The sequence below is a fragment of the Carex rostrata genome, chromosome 23 (genome assembly GCF_964058835.1).
Source record: "Carex rostrata chromosome 23, lpCarRost1.2, whole genome shotgun sequence".
Taxonomy (NCBI): Eukaryota; Viridiplantae; Streptophyta; class Magnoliopsida; order Poales; family Cyperaceae; genus Carex; species Carex rostrata.
The window spans coordinates 1,321,701-1,342,548 of record NC_135940.1 but is presented as its reverse complement, the minus strand read 5'-3'; the positions used below and the strand labels follow the sequence as shown (position 1 = coordinate 1,342,548).

The window sequence follows — 20,848 nt, the reverse complement described above, 5'->3', positions numbered from 1 at the left end:
CATACCAGTCCCCTAAACGTCTCCCGCTAGGGGTGCACAAAAAATTCGAGATTCGTGATTCGATTCGAGTTCGATTCGAAAAAGTTTGAAAAAAATTCGATTCGAAAGTAGTTCAGTTCGAAATTAATTCAAACCAGTTCGATTTAAAATTAATTCAATTTCGAATTCGAACCAGGCCCAATTCGATTCGTGTGGTTCGCGAATTTGGCCCAGTTCGATTCGTTTACGCTGTAGTGCGAAACCAGGCCCAATTCGTTTACGCTGTAGATAATCTTGGCGCATTCAATGCGTACCAGCGAATCGTGACCAAATTCCCTGTGAGCGCATTCAATGCGTGGGGCCCTCCTTCCTGAAGTTAGGAAATAAATCTGCAGCGATTCCAAATCCCTCCCTTCAAATTTTAAAATGCACAAATCTCAAAGAGGAGTTATCTTTTATGTACAAATCTCTAAACAAATGAAGGGAGGGATTTGGAATCGCAGGAGATTTATTTCTCCTGAAGTTGCAAGCCCGAAAACATCTTCTCCCCTCCCTCCTCGCTCTTCTTCCATGAATTCGAAGCTTTAAGCTTTAAAATCACTCCTCTTTTATGAAATCGCAGCAGATTTATTTCCTTTTAAGCTTTAAGCTTTCAATTTCGAACTAATTTCGAATCAAATCGAACTTGTTCGAATTATACCGAACCAAATTCGAACTGGCCTTTTAGGTTTGAAATCTATTTCAATTTCGAACTGAGTTCGGTTCGAAATAATTTCGAATTCGAATTCGAACTATGCCCAATTCAATTTGGTTCGGTTCGTTTGCAGCCCTATCTCCCGCACTAAAAGACAAATAATTTTCGACAGGGGACCACTAACTGACTCCAACATCTGATATGGGGATATTTTTACTCTGAGTTAATAATCAAAACGTATAGTATTCATACCTACGAATGTATAGTATTCATACTTATTATCAGAACCATTCGTCATATGTAAACACGAGCTAGAGGGGACCAGTAACGACCAGGGGGATCGTTGACGTCTTGTGACATCCTGGATTGGAGATCGCAACCATCTGAAAGCGACATTTGCCAAGATTGGAGACCACTACAGCGAATCTATATATTATTCATATCTAACTAAATAAATATTCATATCTAAACAAATGAAGTATTCATACTGACGATTACGAAGTATTCATACATTTTTGAAATAATTTATACAATTCAAAAGTCAAAGTTAGATCCTTCTTCTTAAACACCTATTCTAAGAAATATTCATATCTAATAACATGAATGCATATCTAACAAACGAAGTATTCATATCTAACAAATAAAGTATTCATACATGTTCGAAATAAATTTATTCAACATTCAAAAGTCAGATTCATCTCTCTCACCCCATCTCTTTTAAGAAGTATTCATATCTAACATGAAGTATGCATATCTAACAAATAAAGTATTCATATCTAACTAACAAAATATTCATATGTTCCACTGTGACAACCTTCGCTGGGCTAGCATGGACCCCCTCAAATGGTGCACCACGCTCTCCTTGCCGAATCTCGACGGCGCACCACTCTCTCCTCGTCGGATCTCGACGGTGCACCACGCTCTCCTCGCCGGATCTCGCCGGTGCACCACGCTCTACTCACCGGATCTCAACGGTGCACCACACTCCCCTCGTCAAATCTCGACCGCCATCACAACCATCGGCGTGGGTAACCGGTGGCGAACAGTAGAGGAGAAGAACAGAGTGGGTTTTAAGTTGTGTTGAATTTTTTTTTTTCTTTCTAAGAGAATATTAAAGAGGGTGAATTTTGACCACGTAGGGGAACAAAAAAGAAAGGTTGTTAGAAAGATAGATAGAGAACAAATTCAAGATGGACAACATCTTTACTCTATATAATTTACTCTATTTCTCCTTATTTCTTCAGATAGTAAATGTCTCTCGCAATCATATAATACTGTATATCCCGTGGGCAGTCGCGCAACAATTTTTTGTACTTCTGGCATAGTCTTAATTCAGGTTTTAATATGAAGTTCTTATACTTGCGGAGAAATTGGGGTTAAGGCCCATATTTTCTACAAAGCCCAAAACAAAATCCAAAGACAAATTTGATAAAGATGCAGCCCGCGTAAACCGGCTTGGTGTTCATATATAGCTCTGAAGTATCGTTGTAGGCTTACTTAGGCCAGGTTTTGGACCTTATCATCTGAAAGGATATCAATTATATTATATATATGTGGCCCAGATGTTAAAATATTTGTAAATTTCTCTAACGATTTACTAATTTAATGCCATTGACTACGTAATATCGGCTTGAAGAATTGAAACGATATGCAAAATAATGACAAAAGATATACTCATTAATTTCTAGAAGAATTGAAAAGATATAGAAAATAATGACAAAATATATGCTCATTAATTTCTAGCACTAACTTGATGGTTTCTAACCGAAAAATATGACAATTAAAATTAAACCATGCCCTTTATAAAAAAATTTGCTTCATCAAAAGATTTAAAGTTTTAAACCATGCCACTACGGTGGTAATTTGGGGGTGTCAATGGGTACGGGTACGAGTCTGACGATGAAAGCAATTTCAAATTCATATTCACTTAAAATTAGTTTTATCCTTATTTTACATTTATCCATTAAATATTAGTTTATCCATATCCTACCCTTATCTACGGTAATGAAACAAACAATAGTAATTAGCGAATAAGTTGATAGAATATATAATTTAATTAAAAAATATAACAAATAAATAAATATATTAAATACATCGTTTATAATATTATGAAATATAAAAAATTAACTTTATCTTATTTATATTTTTTTATCTGATTATTTTATATATAAATTATTAATGAAATAAAATGACAAAATATCGTATATCACAAATTATTCATTAAAAGACTATATAAATGTTGGATAAATTAATTTCAACATAAATTACTAAAAAATGTAATAAAAATATTAATTGTATATTTATTAGTTACTTTATAAGATAACATATACGAAATAACTTTTATTCATATTCTCATCCAATAAACTAACGAAAAAAAATTGTACTCATACATATACCTAATGAGTTCACGAAAGAAAAAACTTATTCATACTCACCTTACCGAATATGATGTGAATTGGATAAATGATTAAAAAAACTTATTCATACTCACCTTAACGAAAAAAAATTGTACTCATTGACACCTCCAGAAAATCAATTACATACATATTTACAATATCTTTACTCACTTTCACATAAATGAAATAAATCTGTTGTTATTCTAAAGGAATTAATGACATGAATCTGTTATTCTGATATTAACTGTTGATCTTCGTTGAAATTCGCACAAGAAAAAATTTCATCTTTAAATTTTGTGCATGAAAAAAATTGAGCGGTTGGAATCGTCCTTTGGAATAACAGCAGTTTTTTTTTATAACATAAAAGGGGGATGAACGGGTTTTAATCTTTGAAAAAGGTAAAATCTTCATGCAATGGACCATTGCCAGGTTAGTGACAGCATTATCATTTAGTAAAAAAGACCCCCTTTAAATTCCTCAAATTTATCTCCAAGAGAAAAAAACAAAAATCCTCCTATTTACATTTTCTGTGTCATTGAAACCAGTTGTGACTTATCCCATCTCAGATCGAATTACTCTCTCTCTCTCTCTCTCTCTCTCGCATAACCTTTAATGGAAGAATTCCATATATTGTCTTTCCTGTGTCTCCTTTTCAGTTCCTTACTAGGTCTCTTTCTTTTCCTTTATCTCTACACTACCCTATGGCTAAATCCCAAAAAAATAAGAGAGAAGCTAAGGTACCAAGGTATAAGTGGTCCCAAGCCTTCTCTATTCTATGGAAACATCTTAGAAATGAAAAAGATTCAAAATGAAGCAAAGATGCAACCCCAGGAAGAACTGAGGTTGGCCCGCTATGTCGGCGACTACACTTCGGTTATCTTTCCATATCTTAATTCATGGAGGAAAGCATATGGTATGTAATTAAGAAATTTGAATTGATTTTCTCCCTTGCAATTATATTGCACAAATATTGGCGACGTAATTAATTTAGTATGGACATATATCTAATACAACTCTATTAATACATGATTTAATATTCCATACAACATCAATCTGATCAGGTCGAATCGGCCGATATGGCCCATAAGCTAATATATTTTACATTATTTCATATATATAATATCTTAAGTTTAAATACATAACAGGTCAATTGTTTTTATACTCGATCGGTACCGTCCCAATTCTACATATAACTGAGCCTGATTTAGTGAAGGCAATTAGTCAATGCACTCCTTTCGAGCTCGGCCGGCCAGAGTATGTCAGAAAGGCCAGAAGTTCTCTATTTGGAGATACAGGTATAATGATGGCAGATGGCGAGCTCTGGGCCCATGGGAGAAAGATCATTGCACAAGAGTTCTTCATGCACAGGATCAAGGTAATGAGTACCATATATAGTGCTGGTAAGGCACTGGTACACTGTTAACAAAAAGTGTTTTCCTTTATAAGTTAACTGGTACAGAATGATTAAATTTTTTTTTTTTTGGAAAGTAAAGTTTGATCTTCTTTTTTTTTGGTATCATGCATGTAGGGTATGGTAAATGTAATAATTGAATCTGCAAATACAATAACTGAAGCTTGGAATAAAAAACTTCAAAACGAAAGGGGAAAAGCAGAAATAATGGTTCATAGCCACTTGAGAAACTTCTCAGCAAATGTTATATCAAGAGTTTCTTTTGGTAATAGTTACGGAAAAGGCGAAGAAGTATTCTCTAAGCTCAGCCTGCTTCAGAAAGCCATGTCAAAGTCTGATTTATTCACTGCAATACCCGGCGCCCGGTAAGTTGCATATATAACTTATACTTGGTACTGTTAATACTTAATAGTGTGTACTGATAATTGTGATTAAATCAGTAACGATCATGAATTAATTATTCACTGCAATACCCGGCGCCCGGTAAGTTGCATATATAACTTATACTTGGTACTGTTAATACTTAATAGTGTGTACTGATAATTGTGATTAAATCAGTAACGATCATGAATTAAAGAAATAAATGTTTTGTGCATGATCATCTCATTACCTTCACCACAGGAATTTTTTTTTTTTTTTATAATTTCCTCTACTAATTCTCCTGATTCCTCCAAATAATAAATGTCCCTCTCAATCATATACTGTATATCCCGTGGGCAGTCACAAAACAATTTCTTAGACTTTTGGTACAATTTTAACTCTGTAGTTTTTTATTTGATTTATTTTAGTAATTTACACTGAATTAGTCCTTTATTAAAGTTCTAGTATGAACTGTCTTTATTTGGCTTATTGATCAAAGAAGGGCAAATTGTGGTTCCAATATGAACTTCAATTATTCACAAAAAAGGATAAATCAGTGTTCATTTGATGAAATCACCAAATATACAGATAGTAACTTTCAATTGTGGTTCTAATAGATACATACCAACCAAGACAAACAGAGAAATACACCGACTGAAGCGAGAGATACGCTCACTCGTCCGAAACATAGTTCAAGAGCATAAACAACAAGGCTCATTAAAAAGAGACCTCTTACACTCTATAATTGAAGGTTCTACATCAATTCCTGATCGAACGGCTTTGGCTGAGGAATTTATAATCGACAATTGTAAGACAATGTACTTTGCAGCATTTGAGACGACATCTGTCACTTCTGCTTGGTGCCTTCTACTTCTTGCCTTGCATCCAGAATGGCAGAGCCGCGTGAGAATAGAGGTTCTTGAGATTACTCGCGGTGCCACGCTTGATTTCGACATGCTTCGTCAATTCAAAATGGTAAATCAAATTTTTTGGAGGTGAAAGTATTGTGTTTTATTTTGGAAGAGAACTTATGTCTGGAAAACTAAGAATCCTAGTATTATCAAAATCATAAATTTATTTAGATATAAGAAACTGATTCGATCACTAGTAATAAGTACTATGATAATTGAGATAACTTGATCAATATAATTATTGTATGTATAATTTATACTATGGTACTAAGTACATGTATTACGAAAATTAATATAAATGTGGCAGCTTATGTCCGTTTTAAAATTATAATTACAGTTAACAATGGTCATCCAAGAGACTCTCCGTCTCTTCCCTCCCGGATCCTTCATATTGCGAGAGGCGTTACATGATATGAAGCTCCAAAACATGCATGTCCCAAAAGGCACTGTCACACAAATAACCATCCCGATGCTACACCGTGACCTTGATGTGTGGGGTCCAGATGCAGATGTCTTCAATCCCAACCGATTTGCCAATGGTATTTCGGGTGCTTGCAAATATCCTCACATGTATGCACCATTCGGGTTCGGGCCGAGAACTTGTGTGGGGCAGAACCTTGCCATGGTGGAGTTGAAGATTGTGTTGGCACTTCTGTTGATGAGGTTCTCATTTGATCTTTCACCGAGTTATGTGCATTCGCCGGCTTATAGAATGACTGTTGAGCCTGAGCATGATGTGCCACTTATTGTGAAGAAATATGACAATTAATAGTGCCAATATGTGACTTGACTCTGAAAGAAAAATTTAGTATATTCCTATTTTTATGTTTTTCAATTTTTTTTCTCTTTAATTTATATATGAGACTATGAAACAGTTCTGAATCTTTAGGGATTCTTAATTTGGGCTGGTCTAAATTTTAAGAGATTAATGTGCTGTTATGAGACCCGCTGCCCCGTTCCTAATCACAATCGAAGTTCTAAATAAACCACCGAGACAACAAATAGGAGCTAACCTGAGGATATGGATTCGAATCTCTAGATATTCTTAATTTTTTTTTTTTTTTTGATGAAAAACCCTTAGGTATTTTATTGAACTTGAAAATTGCATATTACATCTTCCTACTTAAAATAAAAAGACCACTGAAACAAACCGCATAACTGGAAATAAACTACAATCCTAACCATAACATAAACTGAGAATATAAACCTAACATTAAACATTCTAATCATTCCAAATTTCCACCAGGCTTGATTACTTGCTCATGTGCTCTGTATAAGCCTAGATTTGTTTTGTCTTTCTTGCTTCTCAACCTATATATCCCTTCCAATGCATGAAGCTGATAGTGATCAGTACTTAACATCATTTGGATCTCCATCTCAGTGATGAAGCTTTCTGGCATGCAACCACTGAAACTCTGTGCCGTATTTCTTGCCCAATTTGCCACTTTATGAGGGTCTCCTAGTTTCTCCCTGTTTGCATATCTCAGTTCCACCACTCCCCTCACTGATTCGAGTTTATGCAAACATAATGCCATAGTTTCTGTTGCATCCCATGATGGCAAATTTCCCACCTGTTGTTGAGTTACTGCATCTATAAGAACCCTGCAGTCCGAAAAAATAAACCCCTTACCAGCACTTTGGTTCTTTTGCATGTACTGAAGGGCATCACTTAAAACCAACGCCTCTGCATGTAGGGGATCTGATGCCATGACTTTCCTGTATTCCGTATGCACCAGTTGCCCTTGACCATTAAAGATCATCATCTCTGTTCCCCCCTTCTTTGACTGATCCCATGATGCATCTACGAGAATCACAACATTTGCATCAGTTGGTAAGGATATGCGCATGCATCTTCTTTGCAATTGTATGTTTGAACCCGTTTGGGATTGGAATTCCATTCCTTTTGCCTTCTTAACAATTTCAAGTGGTGTGGTTTAACGGCCAGAAAAAATGAGTTTGTTTCTTGCCTTCCATATACACCATAATAGTTATGCAACCATAGCAACCGCATGTTCCTGCAGCCCAGATACAGTGTGTACGTATCAAGGCTCCTGAAAAGTCAGAAGGGATATGATCAATATGATTAGTTCTGAGATTAAGCTGTGAAGCAAACCACGTAGCTCGTGATTGTGCACACTTAAAGGCCATATGTACTACATTTTCCTCATGTACTCCACACCTCCGGCATATCGGACTAATGACATTTATCCTTCTATGCATTGCTGCTGCCACTGTGAGTCCATCATGCAAAGCCCTCCATATAAAGGTTTTAACACATGGAATTATACATTTCCATTGCCATAATTTCTTCCATGCCATCAAGGTTTGTGCATCATAGCCCACAGGTGAGTTTTTTGCCTTTCTCAGTTGCTCATATCCTTCACATACCATATACGCCCCTCTTTTACTAGTAGTGCACTATATCAGCCTATTTGATATCGAAGGTTCCTGCTTCGGCCTTTAAGCCGACCCCTTATCAGATTCGCTGCCTCACCCCCCAACAACATAGCAATCCGATCCGCATCCCAGTCATCTTCAAGGGTATCATACAGCTATGCTACTTTGTAATCTCGTTGCAAATTGTTGTTTATCCGTTGCATGTGCCAGTCAGTGTACCATGGTTGATTGGTTGCTATGATACCAGTCCCATCCCCTACATTCCACTTAATACTCTCTCTGAAAAACTCCTTTGCATCCTATACTGCCCGCCATAGCTTACTGACTCCTGTTCTTCGCTGCACTGCCCAAGCCCTGCTCTTGGGTAGTATTTTGCACGCATAATGTGAACCCACAACTTATCTTTGTTACTCACCAGTTGGCACACTACCTTTAGAATAAGAGCTTGATTAAAATTCTGTAACTCCCTCAATCCCAGCCCCTCTTCATCCAATGGCGCACAAATTTTCTTCCAAGCTATCATCGACATGTATCTATTCTTGTCAATTTTTCTGCATGGAAATTGCCTCATTACCTTCTCGATTTGATTCACCATTTTTGTTGGTAGTACCACGATAAACATAAAGTACACCGGGAGAGACATAAGCACTGCTTTAATCAAAACCACCCTTCCTGCTAAGGATAGCAAATTTATCTTCCACCCAGCCAACCTTTTGTGTACCAGCGTTCATAACATCTCATGAGTCAAATCTGTTTGTACTGCAAGATAATATGACATTTACAATCCAAATGCAACACTCCAATTGAAGGTATTAGGAGCACTCTAGTAGTGTCTCTAAATGACAAAATAATATAACATTTACAATCATAATACAACACTCCAAATAAAAGTGTTTGGAGAACTCTAGTAGTGTCTCTATATGATAAGAGAAGAGAGTAGTTGCAACCCTAATACAACACTCCAATTGAAAATCTTTGGAGCACTCCAGTATTGTCTCCAGATGACAACATAAGAGTAGTCGTAACCCTAATAAAGCACTCCAATTGAAGGTCTTTGGATCATTCTAGTGGTGTCTCCAAATTGCTAGATAATAGGGTATTTGCAAGCCTAATATAACAATCCAATAGATGGTGTTTGGAGTACTCTAGTAGTGTCTCTATATGGCAAGAGAAAAAGACATTTACAACCCTAATACAACACTCCAGTTGAAGGTGTTTGGAGAGATAGCAAGATAATAGGGCATTTATAACCCTTATACAACACTCGAATTGATGGTGTATGGAGCGCTTTAGTAGTGTCCTTATATGACAAGATAATAGTGAATTTACAACCCTAATACAACACTCCAATTGAAGGTGTTTTGTTTGGAGCACTTTAGTGGTGTCTCTAGATGATAAGATAATATGGTATTTACAACCCTAATACAATACTTCTATTGAAGGTGTTTTGTTTGGAGCACTTTAGTGGTGTACATGGCAAGATAATAGGGTATTTACAACCCTAATATAACACTCCAATTGAAGGTGTTTCTAGCACTCTAGTAGTGTCCCCAGATGCCAAGATAATAAGGCATTTACAACCCTAATACAACACTCCAATTGAAAGTCTTTGGAGCACTTAGTAGCATCTCTAGATGGCAACAGAAGAGGGTAGTTGTAACCGTAATAAAACACTCCAATTGAAGGTGTTTGAAGCATTTAAGTAGTGTCTCCATATGGCAAGATAATAGGGCATTTTCAACACTTATACAACACTACATTGAAGGTGTTTGGAGAACTCTAGTAGTATGGGCATTTACAACCCTAATAGAACATTCCAATTGAAGGTGTTTGAAGCACTCTAGTAGTGTCTCCAGGTGGCAAGATGCATTTACAATCCAAATACAACACTCCAAATGAAGGATTTTGCTGCACTCTAGTAGTGTCTCTAAATGACAATATAATATGACATTTACAACCCTAATAAAACACTCCAATTAAAGGTGTCTGGAGTACTCTAGTAATGTCTCTATATGGTAACAGTCTAAGAGAAGAGGGTAGTTACAATCCTAATACAACACTCCAATTGAAAATCTTTGCAACACTCTGGTAATGTCTCCAGATTGCAACATAAGATGGTAGTTGTAACCCTAATAAAACACTCCAATTGAAGGAGTTTGGAGCTCTCTTGTAGTGTCTCCATATGGCAAGATAATAAGCCCTTTACAGCCCTAATACAACACTCCAATTGAAGGTGTTTGGAGCACTAAAAAGGTATTTACAACCCTAATACAACACTCTAATTGAAGGTGTTTGGAGCACTCTGGTAGTGTCTCTCCATGGCAAGAAAATAGGGCATTTGCAACCCTAATACAACACTATTAGAAGGTGTTTCGAGCACTCTAGTAGTGTCTCTATATGGCAATATAATAGAGCATTTACTAGCCTAATACAACACTCCAATTGAAGGTGTTTGGAGCACTCTAAGTGTCTCGAGATTGCAAGATAATAGGGCATTTACAACCTTAACATTACTCCAATTGAAGGTGTTTGTGTCTCTATATGACAAGAGAAGGGTATTTGCAACCCTAATACAACACTCCAACTGATTGCAGCACTCGTAGTGTCTCTAGATGGCAACAGAAGAGGGTAGTTGTAACCCTAATAAAACACTCCAATTGAAGGTGTTTGGAGCACTATAGTAATGTCTCTATCAGGCAAGAGAAGAGGGTAGTTGCAACCCAAATAAAATACTCCAATTGAAGGTGTTTGGAGCACTCTAGCAATGTCTATATATCTCTATATGGCAAGAGAACAGGGTAGTTGCAACCCTAATACAACACTCCAATTGAACGTGTTTGGAGCACTCTCGTAATGTCTCTATATGACAACAAAAGAGGTTAGTTGCAACCCTAATACAACACTCTAATTGTAGACTTTTTAAGCACTCTAGTAGTGTCTCTAGGTTGTCCATAAAGCAAGTAATATGATATTTACAATCCTAATACAACACTAGTAGTGCCTCTAGATGGCAAGATAAGAGTACAACCCTAATACAACACTCCAATTGAAGGTTTTTGGAGCACTCTAATAATGTCTCTATAAGATAAGAGATGAGGGTGGTTGCAACACTAATACCACACTTCAATTAAAGATCTTTGGAGCACTCTAGTAGTGTCTCCAGATGGCAAGATTATAGGGCAATTACAACCCTAATACAACACTCCAATTAAAAGTGTTTGGAGGACTCTAGTCGTGTCCCTATATGGCAAGATAATAGGGCATTTACAACCCTAATACAACACTCCAATTGAAGGTCTTTGCAGCACTCTAGAAATATCTCTATATAGCAAGAGAAGAGGATAGTTGTAACCCTAATACAAGACTCCAATTGAAAGTCTTTGCAGCACTCTAGTAGTGTCTCCAGATGTCAACATAAAAGAGTAGTTGTAACCCTAATAAAACACCCCAATTGATGGTGTCTGGAGCACTATAGTAATGTCTCTATATAGCAAGAGAAGAGTATAGTTCCAACCATAATAAAACACTCCAATTGAAGGTGTTTGGAGCACTTTAGTAATGTCTCTATATGGCAAAATAAGAGGGTAGTTGCAAACCTAATACAACACTCCAATTGGAGGTGTTTGGAACTTTCGAGTAATGTCTCTATATGGCTAGAGAAGATGGTAATTGGAACCCTAATACAGCACTCCAATTGAAGGTTTGGAGCACTCTAGTAATATATCTATATGGCAAGAGAAGATCATACTTATAACCCAGATACAACACTCCAATTAAAGGTCTTTGCAACATCCTAAGTAGTGTTTCCAGATAGCAACATAAGAGGGTAGTTGTAACCCAAATAAAGTACTGCAATTGAAGGTGTTCGGAGCACTCCAATAGTGTACACAGATGACAAGATAATATGGCATTTACAACCCTAATACATTACTCCAATTGAAGGTGTTTGGAGCACCCTAGTAGTGTCTCTCTATGGCAAGATAATAGGGCATTTACAACACTAATACAACACTCCAAGTGAAGGTCTTTGGAGCACTCTAGTAGTGTCTCTATATGAAAAGATAATAGGATATTTAAAACCCTAATACAACACTCCAACTGAAGGTGTTTGGAGCACTCTAGTAGTGTCCCTAGATGACAAGATAATAGGGCATTTACAACCCTAATACAACACTCCAATTGAATGTGTTTAAAACACTCTAGTAGTGTCTCCAGATGGCAAGATAATAGGGATTTACATCACTAATAAAACACTCATATTGAATGTGTTTGGGGGACTCTAGTGGTGTCTCTATATGGCACGAAAATAGGACATTTACAACCCTAATACAATACTACAATTGAAGGTGTTTGGAGCACTCTAGTAGTGTCTCAAAATTGCAAGATAATAGGGTATCTATAACCATAATACAACCAATTGAAGGTGTTTGGAGAACTCTAGTAGTGTCTCCAAATGGCAAGATAATAGGGCATTTACAGCCTTAATACAACACACAAATTGATAGTTTTTGGAGTGCTCTAATAGCGTCTTTAGATGACAACATGAGAAGGTAGTTCTAACCCTAATAAAACACTCCAATTGAAGGTGTTTGGAACACACTAGTAGTTCTCTATATGGAAAGATAATAGGGTTTTTACAATTCTAACACAACACTCCAATTGAAGGTGTTTGGAGCACTTTAGTAGTGTCCCCAGATGACAAGATAATAGCGCATTTACATCCCTAATACAATACTCCAATTGAAGGTGTTTGAAGCACTGTAGTAATGTCTCTAGATGACAAGAAAATATGGTAGTTGCAACCCTAATACAACACATCAATTGAAGGTGTTTGGAGCACTCTATATGGCTAAATAATAGACATTTACAATCCTAATACAACACTCCAATTGAAGGTGTTTGGAGCACAGTAGTAATGTGGAGAAGAGGGTAGTTGCAACCCTAATACAACACTCCAATTAAATGTCTTTGCAGCAATCTAAGTAGTGTCTCTAGATGGCAACGTAAGAGGGTAGTTATAACAAAAACAAAACACTACAATTGAAGGTGTTTGGAGCACTCTAGTATTGTCCTTAGATGGAAAGTTAATAGCGCATTTACAACCCCAATACAACACTCGAATTGAAGGTGTTCGAAGACCTGTAGTAGTGTCTCTATATGACAAGATAACAGGGCATTTACAACCCTAATACAACACTCCAATTGACGGTGTTTGGACCATTCAAGTAGTGTCTTTATATGGTTAGACCTTAATACATCACTCCAATTGAAGGTGCTAGGAGCACTCTAGTAATGTCTCTATATGGCAAGAGAAGAATGTAGTTGCAACCCTAATACAACACTCCAATTAAAGATATTTGCAGCACACTAAGTAGTGTCTCCAGATGACAACATAAGAAGGTAGTTGTAACCCAAATAAAACACTACAATTGAAGGTGTTTGGAGCACTCTAGCAATGTCCCCGGATGGCAAAATAATAGGGCATTTACAACCTTAATACAACACTCCAATTGAAGGTGTATGGAGGACTCTTGTAATATCTCTATATGGGTAGATAATAGGACATTTACAATCCTAATACAACACTCCATTTGGAGGTCTTTCGAGGACTCTTGTTGTGTCTCTATATGTCTAGATAATAGGGCATTTACAACCCTAATACAACACTCTAATTAAAGGTGTTTTGAGGACTCTTGTACTGTCTTTATATGGCTAGCCAATAGGGCATTTACAACCCCAATACAACACTACAATTATAGGTGTTTGGAGGACTCTTGCAGTCTCTATATGGCAAGAGAAGAGGGTAGTTGCAACCCTAATACAACACTCAAATTAAAGGTCTTTGCAGCAGTCTAAGTTGTGTCTCCAGATGGCAACATAAGATGGTAGTTATAACACGAATAAAACACTACAATTGAAGGTGTTTGGAGCACCCTAGTAGTGTTCTTAGATGGCAAGATAATATGCCATATACAACTCTAATACAACACTCTAATTGAAGGTGTTTGGAGCACTCTGGTAGTGTCTCTCCATGGCAAGAAAATAGGGCATTTGCAACCCTAATACAACACTCTAATTGAAGGTGTTTGGTGCACCCTTGTTGTGTCCTTCTATGGCATGGTTATCGGGCATTTACAACCCTAATAGAACACTCGAATTGAAGGTGTTCAAAGACCTGTAGTAGTGTCTCTATATGACAAGATAATATGGCATTTACAACCCTAATACAACACTCCAATTAATTGTGTTTGGAGCACTCAAGTAGTGTCTCTCTTTGGCAAGATAACAGGGCATTTACAACCCTAATACGACACTCCAATTGAAGGCGTTTGGACCTCTCAAGTAGTGTCTCTCTACGGCAAGGTAATAGCGCATTTACAACCCTAATACAACACTCCAATTGGAGTTGTTTGGAACATTCTAGTAGTGTCTCCAGATGGCAATATAATAGGGCATTTACAACCCTAATACAACACTCCAATTGAAGGTGTTTGGAGGACTCTTATAGTCTCTCTTTATGGCTAGATAATATGGTATTAACAACCCTAATACGACACCCCAATTGAAGGTGTTTGGAACACTTTACTAATGTCTCTATATGGTAAGAGAAGATGGTAATTACAACCCTAATACAACACCCCAATTAAAGGTCTTTGCAGCACTCTATGTAGTGTCTCCAGATGGCAACATAAGAGGCTAGTTATAACACGAATAAAACACTACAGTTAAAGGTGTTTGGAGCACTCTAGTAGTGTCCCTAGATGGCTAGATAATAACGCATTTACAACCTTAATACAATACTCCAATTGAAGGTGTTTGGAGCACCCTAGTTGTGTCCTTCTATGGCAAGATAATAGTGCATATACAATCCTAATACAACACTCTAATTGAAGGTATTGGGAGAACTCTAGTAGTGTCTCTATATGACCACATAATATGGCATTTACAACCCTAATACGACACTTCAATTGAAGGCGTTTGGACCTCTCAAGTAGTGTCTCTCTACGGCAAGGTAATAGCGCATTTACAACCCTAATACAACACTCCAATTGGAGTTGTTTGGAACATTCTAGTAGTGTCTCCAGATGGCAATATAATAGGGCATTTACAACCCTAATACAACACTCCAATTGAAGGTGTTTGGAGGACTCTTATAGTCTCTCTTTATGGCTAGATAATATGGTATTAACAACCCTAATACGACACCCCAATTGAAGGTGTTTGGAACACTTTACTAATGTCTCTATATGGTAAGAGAAGATGGTAATTACAACCCTAATACAACACCCCAATTAAAGGTCTTTGCAGCACTCTATGTAGTGTCTCCAGATGGCAACATAAGAGGCTAGTTATAACACGAATAAAACACTACAGTTAAAGGTGTTTGGAGCACTCTAGTAGTGTCCCTAGATGGCTAGATAATAACGCATTTACAACCTTAATACAATACTCCAATTGAAGGTGTTTGGAGCACCCTAGTTGTGTCCTTCTATGGCAAGATAATAGTGCATATACAATCCTAATACAACACTCTAATTGAAGGTATTGGGAGAACTCTAGTAGTGTCTCTATATGACCACATAATATGGCATTTACAACCCTAATACGACACTTCAATTGAAGGCGTTTGGACCTCTCAAGTAGTGTCTCTCTACGGCAAGGTAATAGCGCATTTACAACCCTAATACAACACTCCAATTGGAGTTGTTTGGAACATTCTAGTAGTGTCTCCAGATGGCAATATAATAGGGCATTTACAACCCTAATACAACACTCCAATTGAAGGTGTTTGGAGGACTCTTATAGTCTCTCTTTATGGCTAGATAATATGGTATTAACAACCCTAATACGACACCCCAATTGAAGGTGTTTGGAACACTTTACTAATGTCTCTATATGGTAAGAGAAGATGGTAATTACAACCCTAATACAACACCCCAATTAAAGGTCTTTGCAGCACTCTATGTAGTGTCTCCAGATGGCAACATAAGAGGCTAGTTATAACACGAATAAAACACTACAGTTAAAGGTGTTTGGAGCACTCTAGTAGTGTCCCTAGATGGCTAGATAATAACGCATTTACAACCTTAATACAATACTCCAATTGAAGGTGTTTGGAGCACCCTAGTTGTGTCCTTCTATGGCAAGATAATAGTGCATATACAATCCTAATACAACACTCTAATTGAAGGTATTGGGAGAACTCTAGTAGTGTCTCTATATGACCACATAATATGGCATTTACAACCCTAATACGACACTTCAATTGAAGGCGTTTGGACCTCTCAAGTAGTGTCTCTCTACGGCAAGGTAATAGCGCATTTACAACCCTAATACAACACTCCAATTGGAGTTGTTTGGAACATTCTAGTAGTGTCTCCAGATGGCAATATAATAGGGCATTTACAACCCTAATACAACACTCCAATTGAAGGTGTTTGGAGGACTCTTATAGTCTCTCTTTATGGCTAGATAATATGGTATTAACAACCCTAATACGACACCCCAATTGAAGGTGTTTGGAACACTTTACTAATGTCTCTATATGGTAAGAGAAGATGGTAATTACAACCCTAATACAACACCCCAATTAAAGGTCTTTGCAGCACTCTATGTAGTGTCTCCAGATGGCAACATAAGAGGCTAGTTATAACACGAATAAAACACTACAGTTAAAGGTGTTTGGAGCACTCTAGTAGTGTCCCTAGATGGCTAGATAATAACGCATTTACAACCTTAATACAATACTCCAATTGAAGGTGTTTGGAGCACCCTAGTTGTGTCCTTCTATGGCAAGATAATAGTGCATATACAATCCTAATACAACACTCTAATTGAAGGTATTGGGAGAACTCTAGCAGTGTCTCTATATGACCACATAATATGGCATTTACAACCCAAATACAACACTCCAATTGAAGGTGTTTGGACCATTCAAGTAGTGTCTTTATATGGTTAGACCTTAATACATCACTCCAATTGAAGGTGCCAGGGGCACTCTAGTAATGTCTCTATATGGCAAGAGAAGAAGGTAGTTGCAACCCTAATACAACACTCCAATTAAAGATATTTGCAGCTCCCTAAGTAGTGTCTCCAGATGGCAACATAAGAAGGTAGTTGTAACTCGAATAAAACACTACTATTGAAGGTCTTTGGTGCACTCTAGCAATGTCCCCGGATGGCAAACTAATAGGGCATTTACAATCTTAATACAACACACCAATTGAAGGTGTATGGAGGACTCTTGTAATGTCTCTATATTGCTAGATAATAGGTCATTTTACATCCCAAATACAACACTCCATTTGGAGGTCTTTCGAGGACTCTTGTTGTGTCTGTATATGTCTAGATAATAGGGCATCTACAACCCTAATACAACACTCCAATTGAAGGTGTTTCGAGGACTCTTGTAGTGTCTCTATATGGCTAGCTAATAGGGCATTTACAACCCCAATACAACACTACAATTAGAGGTGTTTGGAGGACTCTTGCAGCGTCTCTATATGGCAAGAGAAGAGGGTAGTTGCAACCCTAATACAACACTCCAATTAAAGGTCTTTGCAGCAGTCTAAGTTGTGTCTCCAGATGGCAACATAAGATGGTAGTTATAACACGAATAAAACACTATAATTGAAGGTGTTTGGAGCACCCTAGCAGTATTCTTAGATGGAAAGATAATAGGCCATATACAACTCTAATACAACACTCTAATTGAAGGTGTTTGGAGCACTCTGGTAGTGTCTCTCTGTGGCAAGATAATAGGGCATTTGCAACCCTAATACAACACTACAATTTGAAAGTGTTTGGAGCACTCTGGAAGGGTTCCTTTATAGAAGGATAATAGGGCATTTGCAACCCTAATACGACACTTCAATTGAAGGTGTTTGGAGCACCCTAGTAGTTCTCTGTATGGAAAGATAATAGGATATTTACAATCCAAATACAACACTCCAATTGAAAGTGTTTGGAGCACTCTAGTAGTGTCCCCAGATTTCAAGATAATAGGGCATTTACAACGCTAATACAATACTCCAATTGAATGTGTTTGAAGCACTGTAGTAATGTCTCTAGATAGCAAGAGAATAGGGTAGTTGCAAGCCTAATACAACGCTTAAATTGAAGCTGTTTGGAGCACTTGTGTAATATCTCTATATGCCAAGAGAAGAGGGTAGTTGCAACCCTAATACAACACTCAATTTAAAGGTCTTTCTAGCACTCTAAATAGTGTGTCTAGATGGCAACGTAAGAGGGTAGTTATAACACGAACAAAACAAAACAATTGAAGGTGTTTGGAGCACTCTAGTAGTGTCCCTAGATGGCAAGATAATAGCTCATTTACCGCCCTAATACAACACTCCAATTGAAGGTGTTTGGTGCACCCTAGTTGTGTCCTTCTATGGCATGGTAATCGGGCATTTACAACCCTAATACAATACTCTTATTGAAGTTGTTCGGAGACCTCTAGTAGTGTCTCTATATGACAAAATAATATGGCATTTAGAACCCTAATACAACACTCCAATTGAAGGTGTTTGGAGCACTCAAGTAGTGTCTCTCTATGGCAAGATAACAGGGCATTTACAACCCTAATACAACACTCCAATCAAAGGTGTTTGGAGCACTCGAGTAGTGTCTCTAGATGGCAAGATAATAGAGCATTTACAACCGTAATACAACACTCCAATTGGAGTTGTTTGGAACACTCTAGTAGTCTCCAAATGGCATAGGGCATTTACAACCCTAATACAATACTCCAAATGAAGGCGTTTGTTGCACCCTAGTAGTGTATTTCTATAGAAAGATAATAGGGCATTTACAACCCTAATACAACACTCGAACTGAAGGTGTTCGGTGCATTCTAGTAGTGTCTATGCGTTGCAAGATAATATGGCATTTACAACCCTAATACAACGCCCTAGTTGACGGTGTTTGGAGCACTCAACTAGTGTCTCTCTATGGCAAGATAACAGGGCATTTACAACCCTAATACAACACTCCAACTGAAGGTGTTCGGTGCATTCTAGTAGTGTCTATGCGTTGCAAGATAATATGGCATTTACAACCCTAATACAATGCTCGAGTTGAAGGTGTATGGAGGACTCTTGTAGTGTCTCTATATGGCTATATAATAGGGCATTTACAACCCTAATACAACACTCCAATTGGAGGTGTTTGGAGGACTCTTGTAGTGTCTCTTTATGGCTAGATAATAGGGCATTTCCAACCCTAATACGACACTCCAATTTAAGGTGTTTGGAGCACTGTAGTAGTGTCTCTAGATGGCAACGTAAGAGGGTAGTCATAACACGAACAAAACACTACAATTGAAGGTGATTGGAGCACTCTAGTAGTGTCCCAAGATGCAAGGTAATAGCGCATTTACAACCCTAATACAATACTCCAATTGAAGGTGTTTGGTGCACCCAAGTTGTGTCCTTCTATGGCATGGTAATCGAGCATTTACAACCCTAATAATACACTCTAATTGAAGGTGTTCGGAGACCTCTAGTAGTGTCTCTATATGATAAGATAATATGGCATTTACAACCCTAATACAACACTCCAATCAAAGGTGTTTCGAGCACTCTAGTAGTGTCTCCAGATAGCAATATAATTGCGCATTTACATCCCTAATACAATACTCCAATTGAAGGTGTTTGGAGCACCCTAGTTGTTTCCATCTATCGCAAGATAACAGGGCATTTACAATTCTAAAACAACACTCTAATTGAAGGTATTGGGAGAACTCTAGTAGTGTCTCTATATGACCACATAATATGGCATTTACAACCCTAATACGACACTCCAATTGAAGGTGTTTGGACCATTCAAGTAGTGTCTTTATATGGTTAGATAATATGGCATTTACATCCTTAATACATCACTCCAATTGAAGGTGCTAGGCGCACTTTAGTAGTTGCAACCCTTCTACAACACTCCAATAAAAGGTATTTGCAGCAATATAAGTAGTGTCTCCAGATGGCAACATAAGAAGGTAGTTGTAACCCGAATAAAACTGTACAATTGAAGGTGTATGGAGGACTCTTGTAGTGTCTTTATATGGCTAGATAATAGGGCATTTACGACCCTAATAAACCACTCCATTTGGAGGTGTTCGGAGGACTCTTCTTGTGTCTCTATATGTCTAGATAATAGGGCATTTACAACCCTAATGCAACACTCCAATTGAAAGTGTTTGGTGCACCCTAGTTGTGTCCTTCTATGGCATGGTAATCGGGCATTTATAACCCTAATACAACACTCTAATTGAAGGTGTTCGGAGACCTCTAGTAGTGTCTCTATATCACAAGATAATATGGCATTTACAACCCTAACACAAACACTCCGATTGAAGGTGTTTGGAGCACTCAAGTAGTGTCTCTCTATGGTAAGATAACATGGCATTTACAGCCCTAATACAACACTCCAATCAAAGGTGTTTGGAGCACTCTAGTAGTATCTCCAGATGGCAAGATAATATGACATTTACAACCCTAGCACAACACTCCAATTGAAGGTGTTTGGTGCACCCTAGTTGTGTCCTTCTATGGCATGGTAATCGGGCATTTACAACCCCAATACAACACTCTAATTGAAGGTGTTCGGAGAGGTCTAGTAGTGTCTCTATATGACAAGATAATATGGAATTTACAACCCTAATACAACACTCCGATTGAGGGTGTTTGGAGCACTCAAGTAG

The 20,848-nt window shown here is 37.5% G+C and overlaps 1 protein-coding gene across 1 annotated transcript; it reads left to right on the top strand.

The window, feature by feature from the left end:
- Positions 1-3,578: 3,578 nt before the first annotated feature.
- On the top strand, positions 3,579-6,639 carry LOC144574796 (cytochrome P450 714C2-like). The gene is made up of 5 exons (XM_078324863.1): positions 3,579-3,982; positions 4,215-4,444; positions 4,598-4,845; positions 5,458-5,815; positions 6,089-6,639. Exons 1-5 carry the CDS (start codon positions 3,682-3,684, stop codon positions 6,518-6,520), a joined length of 1,569 nt encoding a protein of 522 aa, XP_078180989.1. The 5' UTR covers positions 3,579-3,681; the 3' UTR covers positions 6,521-6,639.
- The last annotated feature ends 14,209 nt before the right edge of the window (positions 6,640-20,848 follow it).

Bases quoted from the DNA above. Each gene is read 5' to 3' on its own strand.
- LOC144574796 (XM_078324863.1), top strand. From the start codon at position 3,682: ATGGAAGAATTCCATATATTGTCTTTCCTGTGTCTCCTTTTCAGTTCC. The intron at 4,445-4,597 runs GTAATGAGTACC...TCATGCATGTAG, and splicing joins TCTTCATGCACAGGATCAAG to GGTATGGTAAATGTAATAAT. The intron at 5,816-6,088 runs GTAAATCAAATT...TTATAATTACAG, and splicing joins TGCTTCGTCAATTCAAAATG to TTAACAATGGTCATCCAAGA.